General features: G+C 45.1%; 1 protein-coding gene across 1 annotated transcript; it reads left to right on the top strand.

Moving 5' to 3' along the window:
• The first annotated feature begins 7,881 nt into the window (after nt 1-7,881).
• On the top strand, nt 7,882-23,496 carry LOC127295173 (uncharacterized). Its single transcript, XM_051325073.2, has 11 exons — nt 7,882-8,099; nt 8,703-8,983; nt 9,104-9,298; nt 11,527-11,873; nt 19,485-19,776; nt 20,522-20,680; nt 21,369-21,734; nt 22,328-22,393; nt 22,675-22,723; nt 22,807-22,930; nt 23,068-23,496. The coding sequence occupies exons 1-11, from the start codon at nt 7,934-7,936 to the stop codon at nt 23,141-23,143; spliced, it is 2,121 nt and encodes a 706-aa protein (XP_051181033.1). The 5' UTR covers nt 7,882-7,933; the 3' UTR covers nt 23,144-23,496.
• Nucleotides 23,497-23,754: the final 258 nt, after the last annotated feature.

The following is a 23,754-nucleotide window of genomic DNA, read 5'->3' as shown; positions in this document are numbered from 1 at the left end:
TATCGTAGTGCAACCCTCGCATGTCTAGCCGCCCTCACGCCTATCTCAGGTGTGGGGGCGGCACCCCGCTTGATCATTATTTAGTAGATCTGATCCGTTACGGTTGCTCCTTGTTCTACAAGGATTAGTTTAATATCTGCAATAGTTAGGCCTTACAAAGGGGTGGAGGATCCAGCGGCACGTAGGGTGTCGTTCGCTAGTCCTAAACAGGATGTTCCGGGGATCAACTTCATGTTGGTTTTTAGGCCTTGTTTAGGATCGACTTACGATCACCGTGCGTGGCCGCGAGGCCCAACCTGGAGTAGGATGATCCGATTATGCGGTGAAAACCCTAAATCGTCGTAGATCTCATTAGCTTTATCTTGATCAAGCAGGACCACCATATATTCGTGCACCCCGTACGAATCATGGGTGGATCGGCTCCTTGAGCCGATTCACAGGATAACCTGAGAGCCGATCGAGGCTCGTATTTAATGTTTACGTGTATGCCATGCAGGAAACTAAGCGAGGCATCCCCATCACCTTCCTGACCAGGTATAGGTCAGGTGGCACGCCCTTGCACTTCGCATCGGACGTGTGACCAGAAGAGCTTTGCGGGCCGTCGCTCGGAGGAGTCTCAGCCAGCCGCAGCTCTAGGCTCTTCCCGGCTCTACCGTGTTGACAGTCGCTGCCCGCCGGTGGGTTTTGGCAGTCAACAGATCCTAATCTAATCGTGCGTCCCAGAGCAGCCCTTACCGCTTCGCTGTTTAAGTGAGGCTGGCCGGTGGAGCCCGCTGTCAAGAGGCCTGCTAGCGCTAGACGTGAAGTGGGCCGGCCCGTTTTATTTTTCTCTCTGTGGCCCAGCTAGTTTCCCGCCTAAGCCCAGTCGTTTAAATTCAATTTCTCGAATTATTCAAATTGCTTATTGGTTCCATATTCAAATTTGAATAGAATCAAATCTACTTGGCCAAATTTAATAAATTTTATATATTTGGAAAGCTTAGAAAATTATATAAATAACTACACTGGTCTCAACCCTTGACTCATTGTAGAATTAATGTGATAAAAATAACAAGGCAGGGCCTTTTCAAACTTCAAACATTTATTAAAAATCAACCTTAAATGATTTTGAGTTGATTTCAACTCTCAAAAATCACATTTCATATTGTCTATCTGAATATGTAAAAATATGACATAGTTGTTTGTATGATCATGGTCTAGATTAAATAATGGTTCTATGGCTATTTCTAGTCCATTTAAATTATCCAAAAATATTTATTAAATCATATGAGAGGTATTCTCTCCTTTAAATCTTGTCTCAAGTAACTCAACATGAGGTAAGTGACCATGGTCTATTTAATCTCATATTGAATTATTGGATGACATTAAATCACTACTATGTTAGTATTAAATTGCATAAGGGTATCACCTCATTTAAATCATTCTCCCAAATGATGATTCTGAAGTGTTGACCTTGGTCAACATGGGTTCACACATTATTATTTGAGGAGATTAAATCTTAACAAGATTCAATGAGAGGAAATTATTTCTCAAAGAACTAAATAGAAACCCTAATCAATATTTGTAATGAGAGGAAATTATTTTTCTTAAGAAGAAAACCAAGTCAACCAACATTATAGTAATGTTGTGATGCTAGATTAGCTTGTGTGAACCTTGTGTGTGCTTAGTGTAGCTCTTAAGCTTTGATATGTGATTGTTATCTCGTATCCGTTTTTAGACGCTAGTACCGAGAGGAGTACCAGGAGGAGGAGGAGGTCTACTTCCAGGGAGAAGAAGACCACTTTGATCAGTACACCAGCCAAGGCAAGATAATATTCTTGCAAAGTGCAAAGCTCTACCAGAGAAAGGCACACTCACCTATTACTTTATGCTTCATGATCCCATCCCAAGTTTTATTCTTACAAGCTTTTACTTTGATTATTAAAGCTTACTTTTATAGTTAACTTTGGTCTAAATATAGAGTACTACAGGAGTATCAAATTTAGCCTAGAGCAATCAAAGCTAGTTAGCACCCCTCATGACTAGTTGCTAGTGCTAACAAATAAAAGTGACTACTCTATATGGGAACATGTGAAATGAAATGACTTTGAAAGATTTTGAAGGTGAATATGACTTGAATGACATGACGAATTTGATAAAAACTGATGGTTGGGTTCGGATGCGATACCATTCCAATTATCTAGTACCCCCACAATACCTGATTATGGGTAGGGCTTAACTAGAAGTTTATGTGTCTTAGTATGTGTTCCCTCTAAACAAGCGTCATAGGGGTTATGCCGAGGCTGCCTCTGTTGAAAGTGAAATGATGTGAAATGACGTGAAATGAGGTGAATGTCCGGCCCAAGCCCTGTGCAGTTCTCAGGTTGACGGTTTGTCTTCACTGGGAGGCCAAGCTCATGGGGAGAGGTGTCTATACTAGGATATGTAAGTGAAAGGTTATGGTTGATGATCCGCGTACTGAGTTACGATTATTCAGGGTTATCCCTGACGGATGTAATCAAATGTTGTGGCACAAGAGTACAACCTCTGCAGAGTGTAAAACTATTCGAATAGCCGTATCCATGGTTACGGACGATTGGAAAGGCCATACTGTTCCGTTGTCAGATGTTTTCCTTACAAAGGAATGATGAATTGAATGGTGAACTTGACTTGAATCACAACTGAGTTGTGGGAATGCCACTAATGTTCCCACTTGAGTTAGTTAGCAATTGAAGAGTCTTTTACTAAATGCTCATGAACTAAAATTGGCTTTATGCAAATAAACCTAGAGCTTAGCACCCCATTACTAAAATTGATAGTACTTACATTGGTATTAGTTTGCGAGTACTTTAAAGTACTCACGGCTGTGTCCCTGGCTATTCAAATGGCTAGACTATGAAGAGGAGCAGCAGTATCAGGATGACGGACAGCAGGACGTCTACGACAACTAGGAGTATCTTCTGACGTCAAGCGTTGGCCTGTGGATTAGATAGTCCACTACTACTACGCTTCCACTATGTATTGTGTTCGTTGATCATTAGATCAACTATTTGTGTAATATTGGATCATGTGATCTACTTTTGTAAGACGACTATGGTTTGTAATGAATGATGAATTTATGATATCAACTGTTATGTCTCGCAACAACAATCTTCCTGGGATTGCGATGTATGGCATAATAGGCATCTGGACTTAAAAATCCAGGTGTTGACAGCGATAAATGTGGCAATGCAACTATATGGATGAAAGGTTGCAATGCACTCGAGAGACACTAGCAAAGCTCAACGAAATAGGCACACGATTGCTCAACTACAGGTGCAAACAAGTAAACTAGGCCTTCACTTGATCTTACTAGCACTTCACACTTTTTCTTTTTCGATTTTCTTTTTGTAACACGCGCAGCTATGTAGCTCTTTTTGCTTTTTTTTGATTTTATGACTCAACTCCTTGATAACACGGCCAACAGATAATGCAAAGCACCAAAACTCTAATGAGCAGCCTGTCGAGCGGTAAAACTAGTCTCTTCTGGGGAAGTTCCTAGTCACGTATATCGAAAGGCCGTGGCTATGGTTTGGACAAACACACTTTATGCTATGTGGACTCAGAGTAAAAAAAACCCGACTCTAGATGAAAACGGAAACACCAACCCTAACAATACTAGATGGAACAAAAAGATACGCAAAAACAACTACGAAAAGCAACTAAAACTCGAAATTAGTGCAATCTAAGGCTATGGCAAACCCTAACCCTAATATTTTTTGCTTTTTCTGGATAGGAAAACACCCACAACTCAACTATGGGGTGGATTGTGGATGGCTTACTTAGGAAACCCGAGAATCTGATACCAATATGATAAGGGGTTGCCCGATCTTCTCAGTAAGCACGGTGGTGATGATGATCACGGGATGAACATAGCGGAGATAACTTGATGATGATGTAGATGATAACTTGTATGACACAACGAGATCTCTCGATTGGTCCCTGTCGCCAATGCAACAGCTCTCAACCCTGCAAGATATTCGCAACTCCACACACTTGCGCACGTAGCCGCCGACCACGAAGCGGTAAGTTGCAACCGTCTAATTCCCAATGTAACAGCAGATCACACAAGACTTTCAGGGGTTCAACACCAAATCGATGCAATATAGTGTAGAGATTCAATAGAGTTGCAAAGCAATCAACTATGAACTAGGGTTTATCTTAAACGTGGTCTAAACCTAATTTGTGGGCGTCCTGGGCACTTATATAGGGGTTCAGGATGACCTCAGGTCGAAAAGATAAAAAAATAACCGACCCAGAATAGATCTGGTCGAGACAGACTCGGACTCAGCCGGCCTGGGGGCCGGTTGACCGGGCCTGGGACCGGGCCAGTCCGTTTCAAACCGGGCCTGGCGCCGGGTGGTGACCGGGCGATGGTTCCGGGCTTACTGGATAGTGCCCGGTTGGCACGAGTGTAGCGTCCGGTCTGCGCCGGGTTGATCCGGCGGAGCGTCCGGTTGGACCGGGCCGGGGACCGGGCGCGCCGGCGTGGCGGCCGGTCTGACCGAGCCTGGCGCCGGCCTGGACTTCTTCTTCTCCCCTCACGCATGCCTCCCTCTCCTCCCTCGCGCTTCCATGGGATGTCTTCATGTCCAGCTTCATGGCCAGCTCCATGTCCAGCTTCACGTCCTGCTTCTTGTCCAGCTGCTCCTCTTCTCCTCGTGCGATGCTTGTTTCCTCTTCATACCTGATCATACATAAGTAATACGACTTAGGCAGTATAAAGTTCTCATCAATCAAAGTATCACATAGGAACAAGTTCACTTGTTGCTTAAGTAGCTTCGCACGAGCGCGTGTTATTGGTCCAATCCTGACTTCATTGGACTTGAGCTTCATAGCAGCATCGTCTTTATCTTGCAATGAGAGAGGTAGTGGTGTAGTAGTAGGGATGTCCTCATCAAGAAAACTCTCACCTTGGGCACCACATGTAGGTTCCACAACTCTATTTCAGAAGTTGAAGTCTCCGTTACCGTCCCTTCCGCTAGAGTACTAAGCTCGTTACACGTCATTAGAGCACGTTGAGAAGTTTTAACGGAGTATATCCCCATCTTCTCCAGTCCCCAAGCCCATACGTCATCACCACCACCCCGCCTCAATGGAATATTGAGGATAGCATCAGCCTCGGGTGCTGTGAAGTTGTTTCTAACCAATTCCAGTTTCCATGTTCCATTCTCAGCACTGATCAAGTCAGATACCCTATTCAGATCATCCCTGCCAATCTAGGCCGATGGTGTCATGGTTCAAATACGAGGTATCCACTTGTCTGTCCATATCGACATTGAACTCCCATCTTCGATCCTATTCAGAAGACCGAGATTTAGAGCTTCCCTCCCCGCCACGATGGCCCTCCATCTTGGGAAGGAGGTCTAATCCGGAGATCACGCTGCCATCCATGTTGGGAAAAAATATCCCTCACCGTATCCTCCAACTATGTAGACACCTCCATAAAGAGGTCGCGATGCTCCACACGTTGTAGAAGTGACCACAAACAGAGCGTAGCTGCGCATCGGTAAATGACCTGAATAAGAGAAGCATTTTTATTGTTAAAAATCTTGTCATTTCTACGTAGCCAGAGCGACCAAATAACTACAATCACACCCACCTTAATAAGTAGTTTAAACCTAGGATTCACACCATTAAGCCAGTTGCCAAAAATATTCACAATGCTACGTGGTGGGTATAAGGTAGAGCATATCTGGATGACTGCCCATATAGATCTAGCAAATTTGCACTGGAAGAATGGATGTTTTATATTCTTGTCATGATGACAGAAGACACACGTTTTACTTCCCTGCCAATTGCGCTTAACAAGGTTATCTTTGGTGAGGATTACCCCTCGACGAAGATACCACGCAAAAACCTTTATTTTGAGCAGAATCTTTATCTTCCAAATTTTCTTATTATTATCAACTGGACCATCAGGTTGGGTTAGAGCATTATACATAGAATCTATCGAAAAAGTGATATTCTCAGTAAGATTCCACGATGCTTGTCTAGGACCAAACAAACTTCTTCTGAACGACACATTTGGTGGTGAAGACTCCAACACCTTAGCGAGTGTATCGCTCTTATGTCGCACAATATTGTACAATGCATGATATTGTTCACGGAGAGTAGCATTGCCAAACCATTTGTCCTCCTAGAATGTAATCCGCGACCCATTCCTAATATTGAAAGATCCATATGGGAAGAAGAACTTCTTCCTCGCCATAATGTCAGCCCAAAAATGAGAGTCTCCGGCTTTCCAGAAAACCTGAGACAACGCATTTGAGCCAACATACTTTCTTCTAAGGAGCGTTTGCCAAATCCCATCCTCAGTAAGTAGCTTGAACAACCATTTACCAAGAAGGGCCCTATTTTTGACCTGAAGGTCTTGGATTCCAAGCCCTCCCTGATCTTTCGGTCGGCAGACCACACTCTATTTAGCCATTCGATTTTTTTTCATTATCCCCTTGGCAAAAAAATCTTGATCGAAAATAATCCAATATTTTCAAGACTCCTTTTGGTAGTTGGAAGAAAGATATCATATACAACACTATATTTACTTAGTACTGAGTTAATGAGTACCAATCTTTCACCTAGGGAATAACTTGCCTTTGCAACTGCTTAATCTAATTTGCAGCCGTTCCTCCACTATTTCCATCCGGCTTTCGAAAGTCTCCGACAATGAATCAGAATACCGATATAACTAATAGAAAATTGGCCTTGCTTGCATCCAAACAATTCAGCATACATGTCAGCATTCTTAGTGAATATAGAAGGCTACATGACCATGAGTAAAAAAGAGAACCTAATATGAGAAGTATGAGCCAAACCAAGAGGAAGTTAGTAAGATTTAGAGAGAAAAAAGAGGAGAGAATCTGGTATACCTAGCAATTCATCACTTTTGCATTTACCTCTCCGTTATAGTACAGATGACACTCAGCTGTCAAGAAATATGGATTCCCATAAATTCAGTGCATACATTACGACCATAATTCAGTGCGAACTACCACCAATAAAAAAATTAACCAATAAAATCTTAACAAGTGCAACGGACATGGACAATTAAGAACTCAATATATAATGTTCATAAAACGGTACTCCCTCTGATTCATATTAATTGACTAAACTTTTTCTACAGACAAATGTATCTAGTCAACAAACGCATCTAGATACATCCATATATAGATAAAGTGGAGTCAATTAATTTGAATTAGATGGAGTATTTGAAATGACAAAATAGGTTGGTCAGTGCATTTATCAAAAGTCTATTTCAACACGTAGAATAATAGCTACTTGGAGTCGGTGGACAAAGTATGGTGAGATATAAATATGTGTGGCAATCGCATCGACAACTAAGACTACTCATAGTGGGAGTAACATAGCTAGTAACATCACACACCCCAATGCATTTTGGTGACATGGCATGACAATAAATGAAAAAAGAGAATGAGGTGGTAACTATAGCTATGTTACCATAACATCACACTTTTCAAGATAAGATGAGTCTACAATCTAATAAATATAGCATGCATAATACTACATATAATTAACTATCTACTATGAAGGTAGTAACATAAAGTAGTAAGTAACATGCACCGTGTTACTACTCTACTACTTCCCACTATGACTAAAGTAAGCTGGATTTTAGTCAGCCAATAGACACCCAGTTTGCATCTCCCTCAGCTTAAGCGACACATCGATTAAAAACGAATTGCGATGTTATCTTTGCAGCTCACAGGACTACTTTCTACCAATTTGCTACCTGTAGAATAAATAAGAAACTAAGTAAACAACTTGGAGCCGAATGGAATGAGCTAGGACCTTTAGTCTCGTACGGTCAACGGGCATAGCAATTTAGCAATCGGATATTTAGCCGTCGCCGGTACCATACGCCAGCCCCTCCTCGCACTCGTGCGCCTCCGTCTCCGCGATGGCCGCCGCGCCGCCGGTATACAGGAAGGTGCCGCGCGAGCTGGCGGAGCACGGCGACGTCCGCGTCGACAACTACTACTGGCTCCGTGACGACTCCCGCTCCGATCCAGCCGTCCTCGCCCAACTCCGCGCCGAGAACGACTACACCGCCGCCCTCATGTCCGGTGAGACATTTTTTCTTTTCTTTGCCCCTCTCCTCCGTAGACGCCATTGCGTAGCTCTTTCGGCTTGGCGTACAGCCTTTGATCTGTAAGACTCTGAGCGTGCTTGCTGCTGTACCTTCTCCTGCGTGGTTACCTACCTCACCTTGGAGCCTTCGAGGCTGCGAGAGGACCATTGGTGCATTGCTTGATGTTTATGCTACTAGCACTAGTGAGGTCGATTGGAGCGAATCGCTTTGGTGTTTGTCAGAGTGTCTCCACCATTAAATTAATTAGTGTGGCTCCGCCCAGATTCTCTAATAGTTTGTCATGACAATGGAATTACACTTCAAATGTGGTTGCTGATAGATCAACCTGTGCTTCTGTTGTTGCATCAGCCAAGTTTAATTCTTGGATTGTCATACTGTTCAGCTTAATTGCTTTTGGAATTCATTTGGCTAGTGGGTACAACACATAACTTTGATAGGTAGTGGCAGACTGGTAGGGTAGATTGTTGACAGATGCATCTGAAAGAGGTAGGCTGTATTTCGGACCAAACAATTCTTCATCATATAACTTATGCAGTATTATACTCTTATGTTATGTCTTGTATTTCGCTTCTTCTAGATGTCAAGCACATCGAGGATGAAATATTTTCTGAAACTAGACGAAGAATCAAGGAAGATGATACAGACGCGCCTCTTCGCAAAGGGCAGTATTACTACTATGAAAGAACATTGAATGGCAAGGAGTATGTAAGGCACTGCAGGCGCCTTGTACCAACTGATGGCCATATTACAGTCTATGATGTGATGCCCATAGGACCTGATGCACCTGATGAGCATATTATTTTGGATGAGAATGTAAAGGCTGAGGGTCATGCCTACTACAGCATCGGGGCGTTTAAGGTATGTACTGTTTTGTTACATTTCCTCCATGTGTTTGTGTGAATGTGTGCTCCTTTATTTCTTGTACACGAGTCTCTTCTTTGTCCTCGTATTTAGGTTAATCTGGAAATTTCCTTTCAGGTCAGTCCCAGTGGTAAGCTAGTTGCTTATGGAGAAGACACTAACGGTGATGAAACCTACACTCTTTATGTCATTGATGTGGAGAGTGGGAAATATGTTGGGCAACCACTAAAAGGAGTTACTTCTGACATTGAGTGGGCTGGTGATGACTACCTTGTTTACATAACAATGGACAGCCTTCATCGACCAGATAAAGTACGTGGACTCTTCTTCTCCTTTATTACTTCTACATGAAATGTGTCCTGATTCGTGTTTACGGGATCTGTAGATGCATGTGAGTAAAATAAATGAAATCTATCGATGTTCCATCATGTAAGTAGCGCAATGTCATCACAAAAGAAGTAGAGCAATTTCTCTGTCATCATTGTTCTCAAGCTATACATTGTAGCGCTGTGCATTGTGCTGTTCCATACATGCCATTTTTTTTTCCCTTTTCTTTTCTCGGGAATGGAAAATGTTACTTGACTTCTTCATATTTAGTTTAACGAATTACTAGTGTGGCATGTTCAGCTTAATCAGTTATTCTTGACCTCTTTTAAGTCTGTGTTGCTCTGTAGTTCGGCCTAGATATGTCTGCCAGCTAGTGTGCGGCATAGTAGGGGATGTGACGCTGGTTTAGCGGTCTTCGATCACATAACAAGTGGTATTAGAGGCCAACTGCCTCAATAAAAAACTTGGTGGGACTATGGTTGCCTGTCATTGTTGCGGAGCAGATATCCGATTTTTCGATAAAGGGAGTATATTAATATCGAGAGATACCAATTACACCCAGTCTCTGCAAGGAGCAGATATCCGATGGGTTTAGTCCCACATTCCTCTCAGAGGAGGCAAAGCACACTTATAAGGGTGAGGGTGGCACCTATTGTTGTGGGAGCTGGCCACGACTTGCACCTAATCGGTGCAAAAATTTCATATAAGGCATGTTGTGCCGGTCTCTTAAGACTTACACATGCACCCTCTATGGTTGTTTGACCATAGGGACCACCAGAGGGAGGAAAAGAACACCGTTGATTGGACCTCGCAGGCTCGCAGAGAATACAACCGCTGCAGACTTCGGAAACCATGTTCAAGATAGGACGCCTGCAAGAAGGGCTACTAAACAGCCTCCGGAAAGCAGGGCCCCTTTGGGCCCCCAAAACCCAGATCGGGCCCACCACATGGACATGAAGCACAGATGAATAGCAGAAGTGCTCCTAATCGGCAGAACACCTCTCCGCAGGAGGAGAGAAGAGGGCTAGCCTCAAAAGGGTGTATACATGTAATTACGGACTAGTCCTCCTCATACTCAAATGTTTGGTACTGCAAATCTAAATAGTCACTGGGGATAAGGACAACAAAAATGGATAGTCCATATGCTATAGGAATATTTATTCCTTAGATTACCCAAATACCCTTTTGATCGTGAGGGAGGTAAGGGCAGAAACTTAACTTGACTAGTGGCATGACATGTAATTTCTCACTTGGCCAAGGAATCGTCGGCCTGTCGGACTAGTCTTTTGGCGGGAGAGGGCCTAAGACCTCTTATAAGCTTGTAGTGCTCTATGGTTGGGCCTAGATGTGCTGGGACATTGGTAAAGCGGGGGCCCATGGCACAATGGGGTTTGGGATGCTGGTTTGGCAAGCCTGGGGTTGGGTAACACCAGTCCCTCGCTCTTGCTCATGTTGGCGACGAGTCTGGATGCCTCTCCAAAACAGAGGAGAAGGCCTTTATGGTACCAGTTTCGATTCCTCAGAAACATCGCCGCATCATCCGCAAAATGAGATAGGTGTTGCTGGTGTGAAGTTTTGGAAGATTACCATGGATTCCGCCTTCCAGACGATTGCGTTGAGGATGTCCATGACTTTTTTTTTTTCTCCGAGAAAACACAAAAGCTCTGTGTCTCGATGAACTGACAGGGACAAAGCAGTGATAATGAATCCCCTTGCCTGAGGCCATGAGCATGCCAGACGGCCTCTTGAGAGCTGCTGTTGATGACGACGCCGATACTGCCTGAGAATAGCAGAAGCACCACCCTGACATACAACATGGGACCGAAACCCCTGGCGTGAAGAATTATAAGAACTACCATGAAACAAAGTCAAACGCCCGCACAGTGTCCAGTTTAAGTTTGTGCACGCTTACGGTGTTAGAATTTCACAGCCTTGCACAAGCATGAAGTTGTCATGGATTGATCTTCCTCAGATGAATATGCTCTGGTTTGCGGCAAGCTTGGGAGAAAGTTGTGATGCCAAAGTCTTTGAGAAGATCTTCCCAGATTCATGAGCAAGACTGATCGGGCAAAACCCGCTGATGTCCGTTGCCCCATTCTTCTTCAGAAGGATGATGAAACCAAGTTTTAATACTGCCACCATTGCCTGACACATGTTGTTCTTGTGTGTTTTGCAGCGATAGTTTTATTGACTTATTGCTTTGGCTTTTGCAGGTATGCCTACACAAGTTAGGATCTGATCAATCGAATGATAGCTGCCTATATCATGAAAAAGACGACATGTTTTCACTTGGTCTCCAAGCTTCTGAAAGCAAGCAATATTTATTTGTTAGATCAGAAAGCAAAAAATCAAGCTTTATATTCCATATAGACATCTCGAAACAGAATAAGCAGCTTTTAGTTTTGACACCTCGTCTATATGGCATTGATACAACAGCTAGTCACCGTGGAAACCATTTCTATATTAAGAGGCTAAGTGAAGAATTCTACAACTCCGAACTGGTTGCTTGCCCATTGAATAATGTAGCTGAGGCCACTGTCTTGCTACCACACAGAGAAAGGTAACCAACTTTGTTTCTATTTAAGTTTAATAGTTCACTATTTTGGTTTCTGGACTATATATAGATGCACAACACCCATTTTTTCCTGAAAGCACCATTCTGAATGTAAATTGATTTATGTTATTGTATTGATTCAATATTTTGAATGGTATAGAAATTGGCAATGATAAATTTATATCATTTGTGAACTTGTACATCATGCATCCAATTTGGGAGAGAAGGCATGGTTAGCGTCAGTATTCAAGCTTATAAATTAAATCTGTTCCCATGTAAACATTTTTTTATAGCACCAGCGTTTTTCCGCGGTGCCTCTTTAATTCTGTTTTAGTGTTCATATGGGCATTCCACATATGGATACTGGAACCACAAGCATATTTCACAGCTGCACCATAGACCTTTTTCTCTTCGGAAGCCTGCTGCTAAAGATAAAGTTGAAAGACACTACCCTTGTACTACAACTACATGTACAATTGGCACCATATATTTGTTATCACCAGATTTTGGCCAAATCAGGAGGTGAGCCGTAAGGGAGATGGGCTTGGAAGATTACACGTGGAAGATCTCTGAAGCGGCCTTGCACGAAGAGTTTGGGCTAGATTGCCCGTGTATCTTTAATTATGGTAGATTGTATCTTAGATTAAAAGTTAGAGTTTGTATCGTGCACGGTGGGGATTATTCCCACGTTAGAAAGTCCCCTGGACTATAAATATGTATCTAGGGTTTATGGAATAAACAACAACCAACGTTCAACCAACCAAATCAATCTCGGCGCATCGCCAACTCCTTCGTCTCGAGGGTTTCTACCGGTAAGCAACATGCTGCCTAGATCGCATCTTGCGATCTAGGGCAAAGACAAGCTCCACGTTGTTCATGCGTTGCTCGTACTGAAGCCTTTTTGATGGCGAGCAACGTAGTTATCATAGATGTGTTAGGGTTAGCATAGTTCTTCGCGTAACATGCTATCGTAGTGCAACCCTTGCATATCTAGCCGCCCTTACACCTATCTTAGGTGTAGGGGCGGCACCCCGCTTGATCATTATTTAGTAGATCCGATCCGTTACGGTTGCTCCTTGTTCATCAAGGATTAGTTTAATATCTGCAATAGTTAGGCCTTACAAAGGGCTGGAGGATCCAGCGGCACGTAGGGTGTCGTTTGCTAGTCCTAGACAGGATGTTCCGGGGATCAACCTCGTGTTGGTTTTTAGGCCCTATCTAGGATCGGCTTACGATCACCGTGCGTGGCCGCGAGGCCCAATCGTGAGTAGGATGATCCGATTATGCGGTGAAAACCCTAAATCGTCGTAGATCTCATTAGCTTTATCTTGATCAAGCAGGACCACCATATATTCGTGCACCTCGTACGAATCATGGGTGGATCGGCTCCTTGAGCCGATCCACAGGATAACCTGAGAGCCGATCGAGGCTCGTATTTAATGTTTACGTGTATGCCATGCAGGAAACTAAGCGAGGCATCTCCATCACCTTCCTGACCAGGTATAGGTCGGTGGCACGCCCTTGCAATCGGCATCGGACGTGTGACCGTAAGGCTTTGCGGGCCGTCGCTCGGAGGGACCTCGGCCACCGCAGCCCTAGGTTGTTCCCGGCTCTACGGTGTTGCCCGTCGCCGCCCGCCGGTGGGTTCTGGACGTCAACACATTCAGCACGCCGGTGGGACAAGCTTCTACATCAACCACATCGCCATCTACATCCGAGATGGCGGACGGCACGCCGATCACATACGAGGATCCGGCCGACGAGCTCAAGAAGAACTATGACGAGATCAAAGTCATCCTCGAAGCCGACCTCATCGGCTCTTTCCACGTAACCCGTTCACATGGCATCGGTGGAAGGGGTTCTCGCCTAATGGTGCACTCGATGGGATAGACCTCTACGCCCGTCGGAAGAACGCACCAGGTCCCCGCTGACGAGGAGATCAACTACTTGGTGGCTCACTCGCTACACCGCCACTCGAGAACCTGGTCAACACGTTGGAGCGTGTCGCTCTTCGCGTGATCCAGGAGATCATGAGGCACCGGTACTCGCCGTCGGGACCAGCTCTCGGGACGCATCAAGGAGAGTTGCCACTCCGGTCCGTCCACCGCCGCCATTTGCGTTGGCGGCACCGGAAGTGCCGCTTCACCGGCATTCGTCGTCTACAAGATCGGTGGTGACCCTAGTGACTACCGCTTCTTGCCTGAGGCGCCTAAGGAGATCCCTCACGGGTACACGTGCACGTATGTGCCGATTGCGGTAATCGGGCGCTCACAAACCAGGCCACAACATCGTGGACTTCGGGAAAACGGGAGGGACGTCGGCGACAGTATCTTGAGAAGCGTACGTGGCTAACTAAGTACGCCACCCCGACGAACCTCCAGAGTTCAGCTCCTGCAGCTTGGCTCAGAGGCTGGAAAAGCAAACATGGTCAAGCTAAATACGCCACCCCGGCGAATATTCGAGTTCAACTCTGCCCGGCCAAAGACAATGCGGATCGAGATCGGTACCATGCGAGAGACCAGTTCGGCATGGTGCCGAAAAGGAGGGCAATCGGCTATTCCAAGCCGTACCCCGACGACTACGAAATGATCCCGCTACCACCTAAATATCGGCTCCCCGATTTCTCCAAATTCGGTGGATCGGATGGTTCCGACTCCATCGAGCACGTAGGCCGATATTTGGCACAACTAGGACCGGCCTCGGTGTCGGATCAACTACGCGTGAGGCTCTTCTCACGGTCCCTCACGGGATCGGCTTTCGGATGGTACACCTCGTTGCCACCGCACTCCATCCGGACTTGGAAGCAGCTTGGAAGAGCGATTCCATATGCGCACCATTCGTAGGCTTCCGAGTCCGCATTGCCGATCTAGCACAATTACGTCGAAGCGTGGAGAAACCGTGACGTAATACATCCAGCGCTTCGGGAATCTTAGGAACCGATGTTATTCGGTTCGTATAACCGAAAAGGAAGCGATCGAGTTGGCGATAGCGGGCCTTGCAACACCGCTCAAGGACATGGCCTCCCAAGCGTACTATCCCTCACCGGCGCACATGGTTCGTAAGCGTCGGCATATGAACAGCGCCACCGGACTGCATCAGGACAAATTCAAGCGTGCGGTAGTCCCGGTCGATGCAGAGGAAGACGAAATTTGCGGGAGATCAAGAGGTAGCGGTGGCCGAATGGACTCGGGGGAACTCCCGTGTCCCGCAAATGGGTAAAGCCACCAGCCCGCCCGGGGTTTGATTTTGACGTGACCAAGGCGAGCAAATCTTCGACCTCTGCTCAAGGAGAAGCAGCTTGACGATTCCCGAAGGTCTCAAATTCCCCACGGTGCAAGAGGCGAACGGAAAGCCATACCGCAAATGGCATAACTCGCTCTCCCATGCCACCAACGACCGCAGGGTATGGCGTCGGCACATCCAAGCGGCGATAGAAAAAGGGCGTACGATTTTCAACCGCACGCCATGAAGGTCGACACCCGACCCTTCCCCGCCGTTAACATGGTAGAATGCACTTACCCTGAAGGTTGCCGCCAGGATCCTTGTTCGGCATCAACATGGTAGGACCCGGGCACCACTCGGCAAAGATGTAGACGAGGCACCGCTCTCGTAGCAAGGACACGAGAGGAGGCCGCTCCACGCGATCGGCTCCATCATGATGGCAAGCGCTACGTCACGAGAGGAGAAGTGAAGAACATAAGATATCGCGACCCCTCTCGATCACCTCCTCAACAAGTATGTAAGTCAAGATGACCAACGCCGACGGTCCGGCTATGATGATGAAGGAGATCGTCCGGCTAGAGAAGCCGAGAAGATATCGTCGGCATGATCGCGATGAGGAGGAGCACGAGCGCCGTGCCGTAGGAAAATCAAGGGAGCAAGACGACAACGACAGTGGGGACCGCCCCTTCTTCGTACACTCGCTGGGATTCAGGAATGAGCCGATTGCCCACAATCGGCAATTGCCCGTAATGCAACCGAGAAGAAGAAGGAGGCAGCCAACGTATCTGTGTTCGGGCGCTTAGGGCCTCTCCCGCCACAAAGCAAACGCGGCGAGTCCCCTCGGTGGGCGGATCTCGAGGATTCTCGAAGACGAGGGACAAGGAGAAGAAGACAGTACCACCGGCCAAGGTGGTGCCTCGATGGACTCAGCCGTTCACAAAAGCGCAGGGTTCGGCGATTGCGCGGCTGGAGGAAGCCGAAAGGTTATACTTGCATACGCTAAGGAAGGCACGACTGATTCTGGTCGTGAAAGTTCGGCGAACCCTGGATGAAGAGGGTCGTCCACGGAAAATGGAGTGGCGTCCCAAGCAAAGGAAAGCCGATGATGAAACATCGGCTGGTACAAACATGGTGCTCGTCCTTCCGACGGAGCTTAGTGCTCCACGATTCTACGATGCACTCAAGGTGGACGACAGCAGGCGCATCAAGTCGAGGTTGGGCTGGTTTTATCCACCAGCGACCGAGTAGCAAGAACAAACCGATGAGCAAACGGGCGAGGCTGATCCTTGTGATCGGCCCCAAAAATTATGAAGGAGCATTGCAGAACCTTCGTCGGCCGCTTCAATGGATATGGAGGCCGATTCCAAAGCAATCGGCCAAAATTATCTTCACCACATGTTACTCGCTGTGTTCAAGCATCGATCTATCGGGCAGCGGCCACGTCGGCGGATGAAAGTCAGCACGAATCCTTGCGGAGCCGACGTGCAAGTGCAGTGCCCTGGCTAACCATAAAAGCCGATATCTGCAGTCATCTGGCAGATTCGGCTCGGGGGGCATATAGTCAGATGAACGTATAGGCAGATAAACATGTGTAAACATATGCGCAGTGAAACATTGGGGGCCGATTAGGAAAAATCGGCTAATAAAAAAAAATTTCATAACATACAGCCGATGCGCGACCATCGACTCTAGTACGATCACACAAGACCAAGACCTACGGCTATGTGCTCGTGGCTCACATTGTCGCCAAGTCGATTAAGGAAACCGATCGATGGGGGCAAGTCCGGCCGATTCTTCATGGTGGCTATCTCGGATTACCAGATTACCTAAGGTCGAGCCCTTTTTGTTTGATCTGTGCATCCATGCCGTATTCTCGCCTTGATTGAGGCTCGGGGGGCAGCTCGCCCTAAAATTCTTTGTTTTGGAAAGCCGATTTCGTTGGAATCGGCTGGTTCCATATTAATAACTTGGAAGCCAATGGTAACGTGTTCAGCTGATTCGTCACTATTCTTGCCTTGGGTGAGGCTTGGGGGCAACTACTTTGAAAGTTTCTTGGCTCTAGAGAGCATATTTGGTTGGAATCGGTGGCTCTACATCGCAATTGTTACGAAAAGGGGTGCTTTTGCTACGAGGTATCGACTTTAGCATCCAAGTCGATTCGACGACGATTCCGGGGTCCTTGTAAAGACACTTGCTCAAGACTAAACCCACGGCCATCTGCGATCGGCAGTGCTATCATCATCGGTAAGACTGGCTAATTTGGAGGGATGATTGAATTGACCTGTCTCGCAGAATATCGTGAGAGACCGATGCGTTGCCATCAGTCATTGGACATTGATTGGGCTAACGGTCGACAAAGCCAGATGAGGGAGAATCGGCTGAATCAGCATCTGAGGCATCGGCAAAGTCAAAAGAAGTTTTCATTGATAATGAAATTTCTTACAAGGAGAAGCCGATTGTTCAACAAAAGGGGACGGATTACTACGCCAACCCTATGCTAGCAAATCCCTACTCTAAGGGCCGTTCTTTGTCGATGCCATCGCCGAGGTAGTCGCCGCCATTGCTTGTCGGCGAGGTCTTCGTTGTCGCCATCGTGACCTTCAGCAGAGGCCTCCTCCTCGTCATCATCATCGTCCTCGTCTGACCAAGCCCAGCCCCGGATACGCTTTGGTGGTGGTTCGTCGGAGGAGGTGTCGTCCTCCTGTTCCTTCTTCGGGTCGGAGGAGACGTCTTCTTCTTCGTCGTCCTCCTTTTCTTTGGTAACGGAGGTAAATTTACCCCGGAAGGAAGGGTCGTTGTCATCGCTCTCCGCCTCCAAAGGTGCTCGTCAACCAGTCTGGGAGGTCATCTTCCCCGTCGGTTAGGGGCGTGGCTCCATCTGACCAGACAAGGTCCTCACCCTCCGGCACGAAGTCGAAGTCCCACTCCCGCTTGTCCCAATGTTTGGGAGCCCGGCGGTTGTACGCCTCCATCTGGTCGTGCTCTGGAACCAACTCGCTTGAGGAAGAGGATTGGAGAGAGACGGAAGAGGAGGAAGAAGACGACATGGCTATGGAAGAAGAGGGTTTTTTGGTGCCGGTAGCTAGAACAGAGGAAGGGGATGAAGAGGGCTAATCGATCGGCACGGATAAATAATGAGAGATCTGGTGGAAATTTAATGCCATTGCAGTTTCCGAGGAAGTGATGCCAAGGCTATCGAATTTTACAGAGAAGCTGGAAAGACAGGGCGTCATGATGAAGAATACTGCGACAGTGTGCTTCCGCCACGACATGACCCTTCGAAGGAAAACAGCAGTGGTTTTGAAATTATCATTGCCAAAACCAGGGGGGCATGTGTTATCACCAGATTTTGGCCAAATCAGGAGGTGGGCCGTAAGGGAGATGGGCTTGGAAGATTACACGTGGAAGATCTCTGAAGCGGCCTTGCACGAAGAGTTTGGGCTAGATTGCCCGTGTATCTTTAATTATGGTAGATTGTATCTTAGATTAAAAGTTAGAGTTTGTATCGTGCACGGTGGGGATTATTCCCACGTTAGAAAGTCCCCTGGACTATAAATATGTATCTAGGGTTTATGGAATAAACAACAACCAACGTTCAACCAACCAAATCAATCTCGGCGCATCGCCAACTCCTTCGTCTCGAGGGTTTCTACCGGTAAGCAACATGCTGCCTAGATCGCATCTTGCGATCTAGGCAGCACAAGCTCCACGTTGTTCATGCGTTGCTGATCGAAGCCTTTTGATGGCGAGCAACGTAGTTATCATAGATGTGTTAGGGTTAGCATAGTTCTTCGCGTAACATGCTATCGTAGTGCAACCCTTGCATATCTAGCCGCCCTTACACCTATCTTAGGTGTAGGGGCGGCACCCCGCTTGATCATTATTTAGTAGATCCGATCCGTTACGGTTGCTCCTTGTTCATCAAGGATTAGTTTAATATCTGCAATAGTTAGGCCTTACAAAGGGCTGGAGGATCCAGCGGCACGTAGGGTGTCGTTTGCTAGTCCTAGACAGGATGTTCCGGGGATCAACCTCGTGTTGGTTTTTAGGCCCTATCTAGGATCGGCTTACGAGCACCGTGCGTGGCCGCGAGGCCCAATCCTGAGTAGGATGATCCGATTATGCGGTGAAAACCCTAAATCGTCGTAGATCTCATTAGCTTTATCTTGATCAAGCAGGACCACCATATATTCGTGCACCTCGTACGAATCATGGGTGGATCGGCTCGATGGATCATTAATAGGATGACTTTAGTTATAACTGTTTCGAATTTTTTGAAGAAGTATGTACTTGAATTAAAAAATAGCAAAACTGTAATATTGTATTAGCGATGATGCATCACCAACTGACAACATTACTAGCACAGCTGCGTAAAAAATCTGAAGCTCCTTTCAGTGTGAAAATTCAGGACTTCCAGCTCTTTGAGAATCATATTGCTGTCTATGAGCGTGAGAATGGTCTACCAAAATTAACTGTATATGGCCTACCGGCCAGTGGAGAGTCAGTTGGGCAACTTCAGGGTGGACGGGTGATTGATTTCGTTGATCCAGTATATGCAGTGGAACCTGAGGAGTCACAGTTCCGTTCATCTATTGTTCGGTTCCGTTATAGCTCACTGAAGACACCACCCTCTGTCTTTGACTATGATATGGATTCAGGAGTATCTGTACTGAAGAAAATTCATACTGTAAGCTATCACTTGCACCACTTAGTTTTATGTTGTTAGGAACAAATTGCACATCTGCTTCTTAAGATTCACTTTATACCTGGCCATGTTAACCGAATACCAGTGAATATCATTATTTCAACAAATGAAAAGTTGTTGAGTAGTTTCTGTTTGTTGCTTATGTTACTGCTTTACTTTCCTTAATATGCTATTGCTTCCGATAGTATGCTTGGTGATGGTCTATATAATATATTGCTCATGCTAAAGTCTCTGTGCTGATTTTGCTTTACAAACCTAATACTCTGTGTTTCCACATGTAATTCAATTTTGACTTCACCTGCTGTTCAATATGCAACGTTTACCTCAATTGCGCTAGCATGCTAGTAAATTTCACAAATTATATTAAACGTGTTATGAAAGTAATTCGGCAAAAAATTACTTACATAATTTCATGTGGACAGTTTTTCTTTTAAATTTCAGTTAGTGGTTAAAGTTGCAAAAGTCCGCATGTACATACACAAGAATGGTTTAGATTTTAAAAGAAAAGGAGTGAGAAGGGTCTCTTATCAGTGGCATTGGTCTTTATTAACCTGAGCTAAATAATTTGAACTTCTGTTTTATTTATGAATATATTATGTGTGAGTATTATATTTTTGCATAGTAAATGCTCTAGGTCCCACTAACAAATATGTAAATTTATTTACCCCTTGAGGTAGAAAAGAAGTCTTATGTACTCCAGGTGATTTGACCTTACATTTGTTTTTAGGTTTTAGGGGGATTTGATGCATCAAATTATGTATCAGACAGAACATGGGCTGCCGCCTCTGATGGTACGCAGATACCTATCTCCGTTATATACAGAGAAGATCTTGTGAACCTTGATGGTTCAGACCCCATGCTGCTATATGGCTTTGGCTCCTATGAGGTACAATATGGTATCTTCTTGAAACAGAAAGAAAAATTCCCATTTTAGACTATTCTGTAGAGCAGTCTATAATTTATGCCAACATCGTTGGTTCATCTTGGATGGACATGACTCATCTGGAAACGAAGCCTGTAATTTAAGGGGCTGTATGCAACAAAAGAAAGCCTGAATTGTACAGGAATCTTGAACAAACAGAGCATAATATTTGGAAACATATTGGCTATGACAATACTAGTCTTGCAGGTATTTCGTCAAGTCTGCTAGTCTGTAACAACTGAACAAACACAACAATTTTCAACCCATAAACTTGGCCAACCTAGTTTTTGAAAACAAGTTCCACCCTGAACAAGTTGTCGCAGGAAAGATTAGAGCAGAGCTGACCCGGCTTAGTCTTGCGCGTAGCAGTGGAATAGATAGAAGAATCACATAGTTTCCTTTTTTGCTTTTGGTGATTTTGCATTGGCAATCTCACCCACGGAACACATAAACTCTTGTATATAAACTTTCTACCAATCTTAATGAAAATGGCAGGCAAGTCTTTTGTGTGTTCTGGAAAATTAAAACTTGGCCAACCTGGAAAACACACTATCAACTGATTCAAGTTTCTAACGTGTTCCCAAAAGTTTTGTACAGTCCAGTGCAATTATGCTAACCAACACCATGTTTTGTACATCCCCTATGCCAACAGGTATGTATAGATCTGAGTTTCAGTGGATCAATATTTTCTCTAGTAGATCGGGGTTTTGTATATGCGATAGCTCATATTCGTGGAGGTGGTGAAATGGGCCGGAAGTGGTATGAAGATGGAAAGCTGTTGAAGAAGAAGAACACCTTCACTGATTTCATTGCTTGTGCCGAGCACTTGATAGAAAGAAAATACTCTTCGAAGGAAAAGCTTTGCATTCATGGCAAAAGTGCAGGTGGCCTATTGATTGGTGCTGCCCTAAATATGAGGCCTGATTTATTCAAGGCAGCCGTTGTTGAGGTTCCTTTCGTTGATGCACTCACAACTATGCTTGATCCAACTATCCCGTTGACTACAGCTGAATGGGAGGTATTCATATCCTCTGGTACATTTGTAATTAGTTTTATTTCGATGTTTCACAATCATATTGTCACTTTATACACTAGTTTAAATAGTCTAGGCATAACTAAATCACCCCTCTATGAAGTGATTTCCAGCAGGTCAATACCATTTTTTTATATATGTCCAGATGAGTTGGGTGGTGTGCATCTCGTTATGTAGAGGCCGGGTGTAAACTCTATGCGGTTATATCGCCTTGATGCGATGATTGATAAAGCTCCCTTTATTGAAAAAAAAGTCCAGATGAGTCAAGCTCGATTGTTTTTTTACTTAGCTTGAGGTTGGCCTAGGCTATGTTGGCCTATGGTCGGGAGTTTGGAGTTAGGCTTAGGGAAAGATAGCTTGGCCTTCACCTCTTCAACAGGTCTTAGGCGAGGACACACTACTCCTGCTATAATATCTATCATCGGATTCCTTTTCATATAATTTGGGCACCTATAGTTTGTTACACCCTGGTGGGCTCTACCTTAATTATATCTGGTTTAATAAGATCTGGTTTATTCAACTTATTTGTGTTACTCTAGTTTTGTTTCTGTTCTCATCAACTCATGTCCTTGGTTCAGGAGTGGGGTGATCCAAGAAAAGAAGAATACTACTATTACATGAAATCATATTCTCCTGTTGATAACGTAAGTGCTGATTTTACATTCCTAGATTGCAAGCATTTACTAAACTAGGATTGCACACTATATGTGTTTATTTCTGGTGCCTATGTCAGAGGCAGTAAGAATAATTTTATTTATTGGTTTAGATTTTCGAAAGATATGCATGAATAGAAGTGCGATTCTTACAGTGTGGCTTGTTTCTACAGAGTGCTATGCGTTGACTCTTATTTTTCCTGGCTTGGGAAGTCCATATATATTAAGTGTTATAATGTTTATCCGTGGTATCATGTTTGTCCATACTGCAGGTGAAAGCACAAGAGTATCCCCATATTCTCGTCACTGCGGGCTTAAATGGTAGTCATTCTTCTCATTAATTCTGAAGTTGTGTTGACTATGGATAGTTGTCGTATCACACCTCATTGCTTTGTGATGATCAGATCCTTGCGTGATGTACTCCGAACCTGCTAAATTTGTGGCGAAGCTGAGGGAATTGAAAACAGACGACAATCTTCTGTTGTTGAAGTGTGAACTAGGTGCTGGACACAACTCCAAGTCGGGGAGGTAAGAAGTAAAGTTAGTCCATATTCATTTATGCTGGTTTTGAGCACTTCGTTTCGGGTTTTGCGGCCATAGCACCTTGAATAAAGAAAAGAACAACATCATGTGTTGTTTTTGTCCTAACTGTTGGTTATTTGCAGATTCGAGAAATTACGAGAGGATGCCTTTACTTACGCGTTTATCCTCAAGGCTCTGGGCATGACACAGAGGGATTGATTGTGATGCGCATTCCAGCATTTATTTTTTCATTTCAGAAGGTGAACTTTGATTTAGATAGACACCTCAGGTTTGCTGGCCAAAAGACCGAGGCCCATTTGAACTAGTAGTTGCTCTGGTAGTGAGATGACCAATACGATTGTTCCATCTAGAATTCAGCAAGTTCCTTGGAAAATCGTTGGCAAAACAGGTTTTCGGTTCAAAATGCTTCCGCACACAGTACAATGTGCAGCAAGCTCACAAACAATTCGACGCACGCGCACATGAATACAACTTTTTTATACACAAAATGTAGATAACACATGTTGCTGCATTGGCTGTCCTATCATTAGTTGCATGACTTGCTATTCTGATTTTCAAGAATTCTCTTGCATTGCATATTTGCATTTTTTTTTCGAGGATACACCATGGAAAGGTGTATCAATCGCATAGAAGAAAGCCAAAGAAGGCAAAGTTGATGCTGCCCACAAGGGGGAGCAGCTCCCCACGCACGCCTACTCTCCTAGCTGCCACGGGAGAATACTAGGATCAAGAAAAACAAAAAGGGTGCCACGGAAGAGCTTGGCCAACCGCCACCTATCAAACTCCAGACTAATCCTGTCTCTAATGGT

This window comes from Lolium perenne, chromosome 4 (genome assembly GCF_019359855.2).
Source record: "Lolium perenne isolate Kyuss_39 chromosome 4, Kyuss_2.0, whole genome shotgun sequence".
NCBI lineage: Eukaryota > Viridiplantae > Streptophyta > Magnoliopsida > Poales > Poaceae > Lolium > Lolium perenne.
Note: the sequence above shows the minus strand (reverse complement) of the source record. Positions and strands in the feature narration are given on the sequence as shown.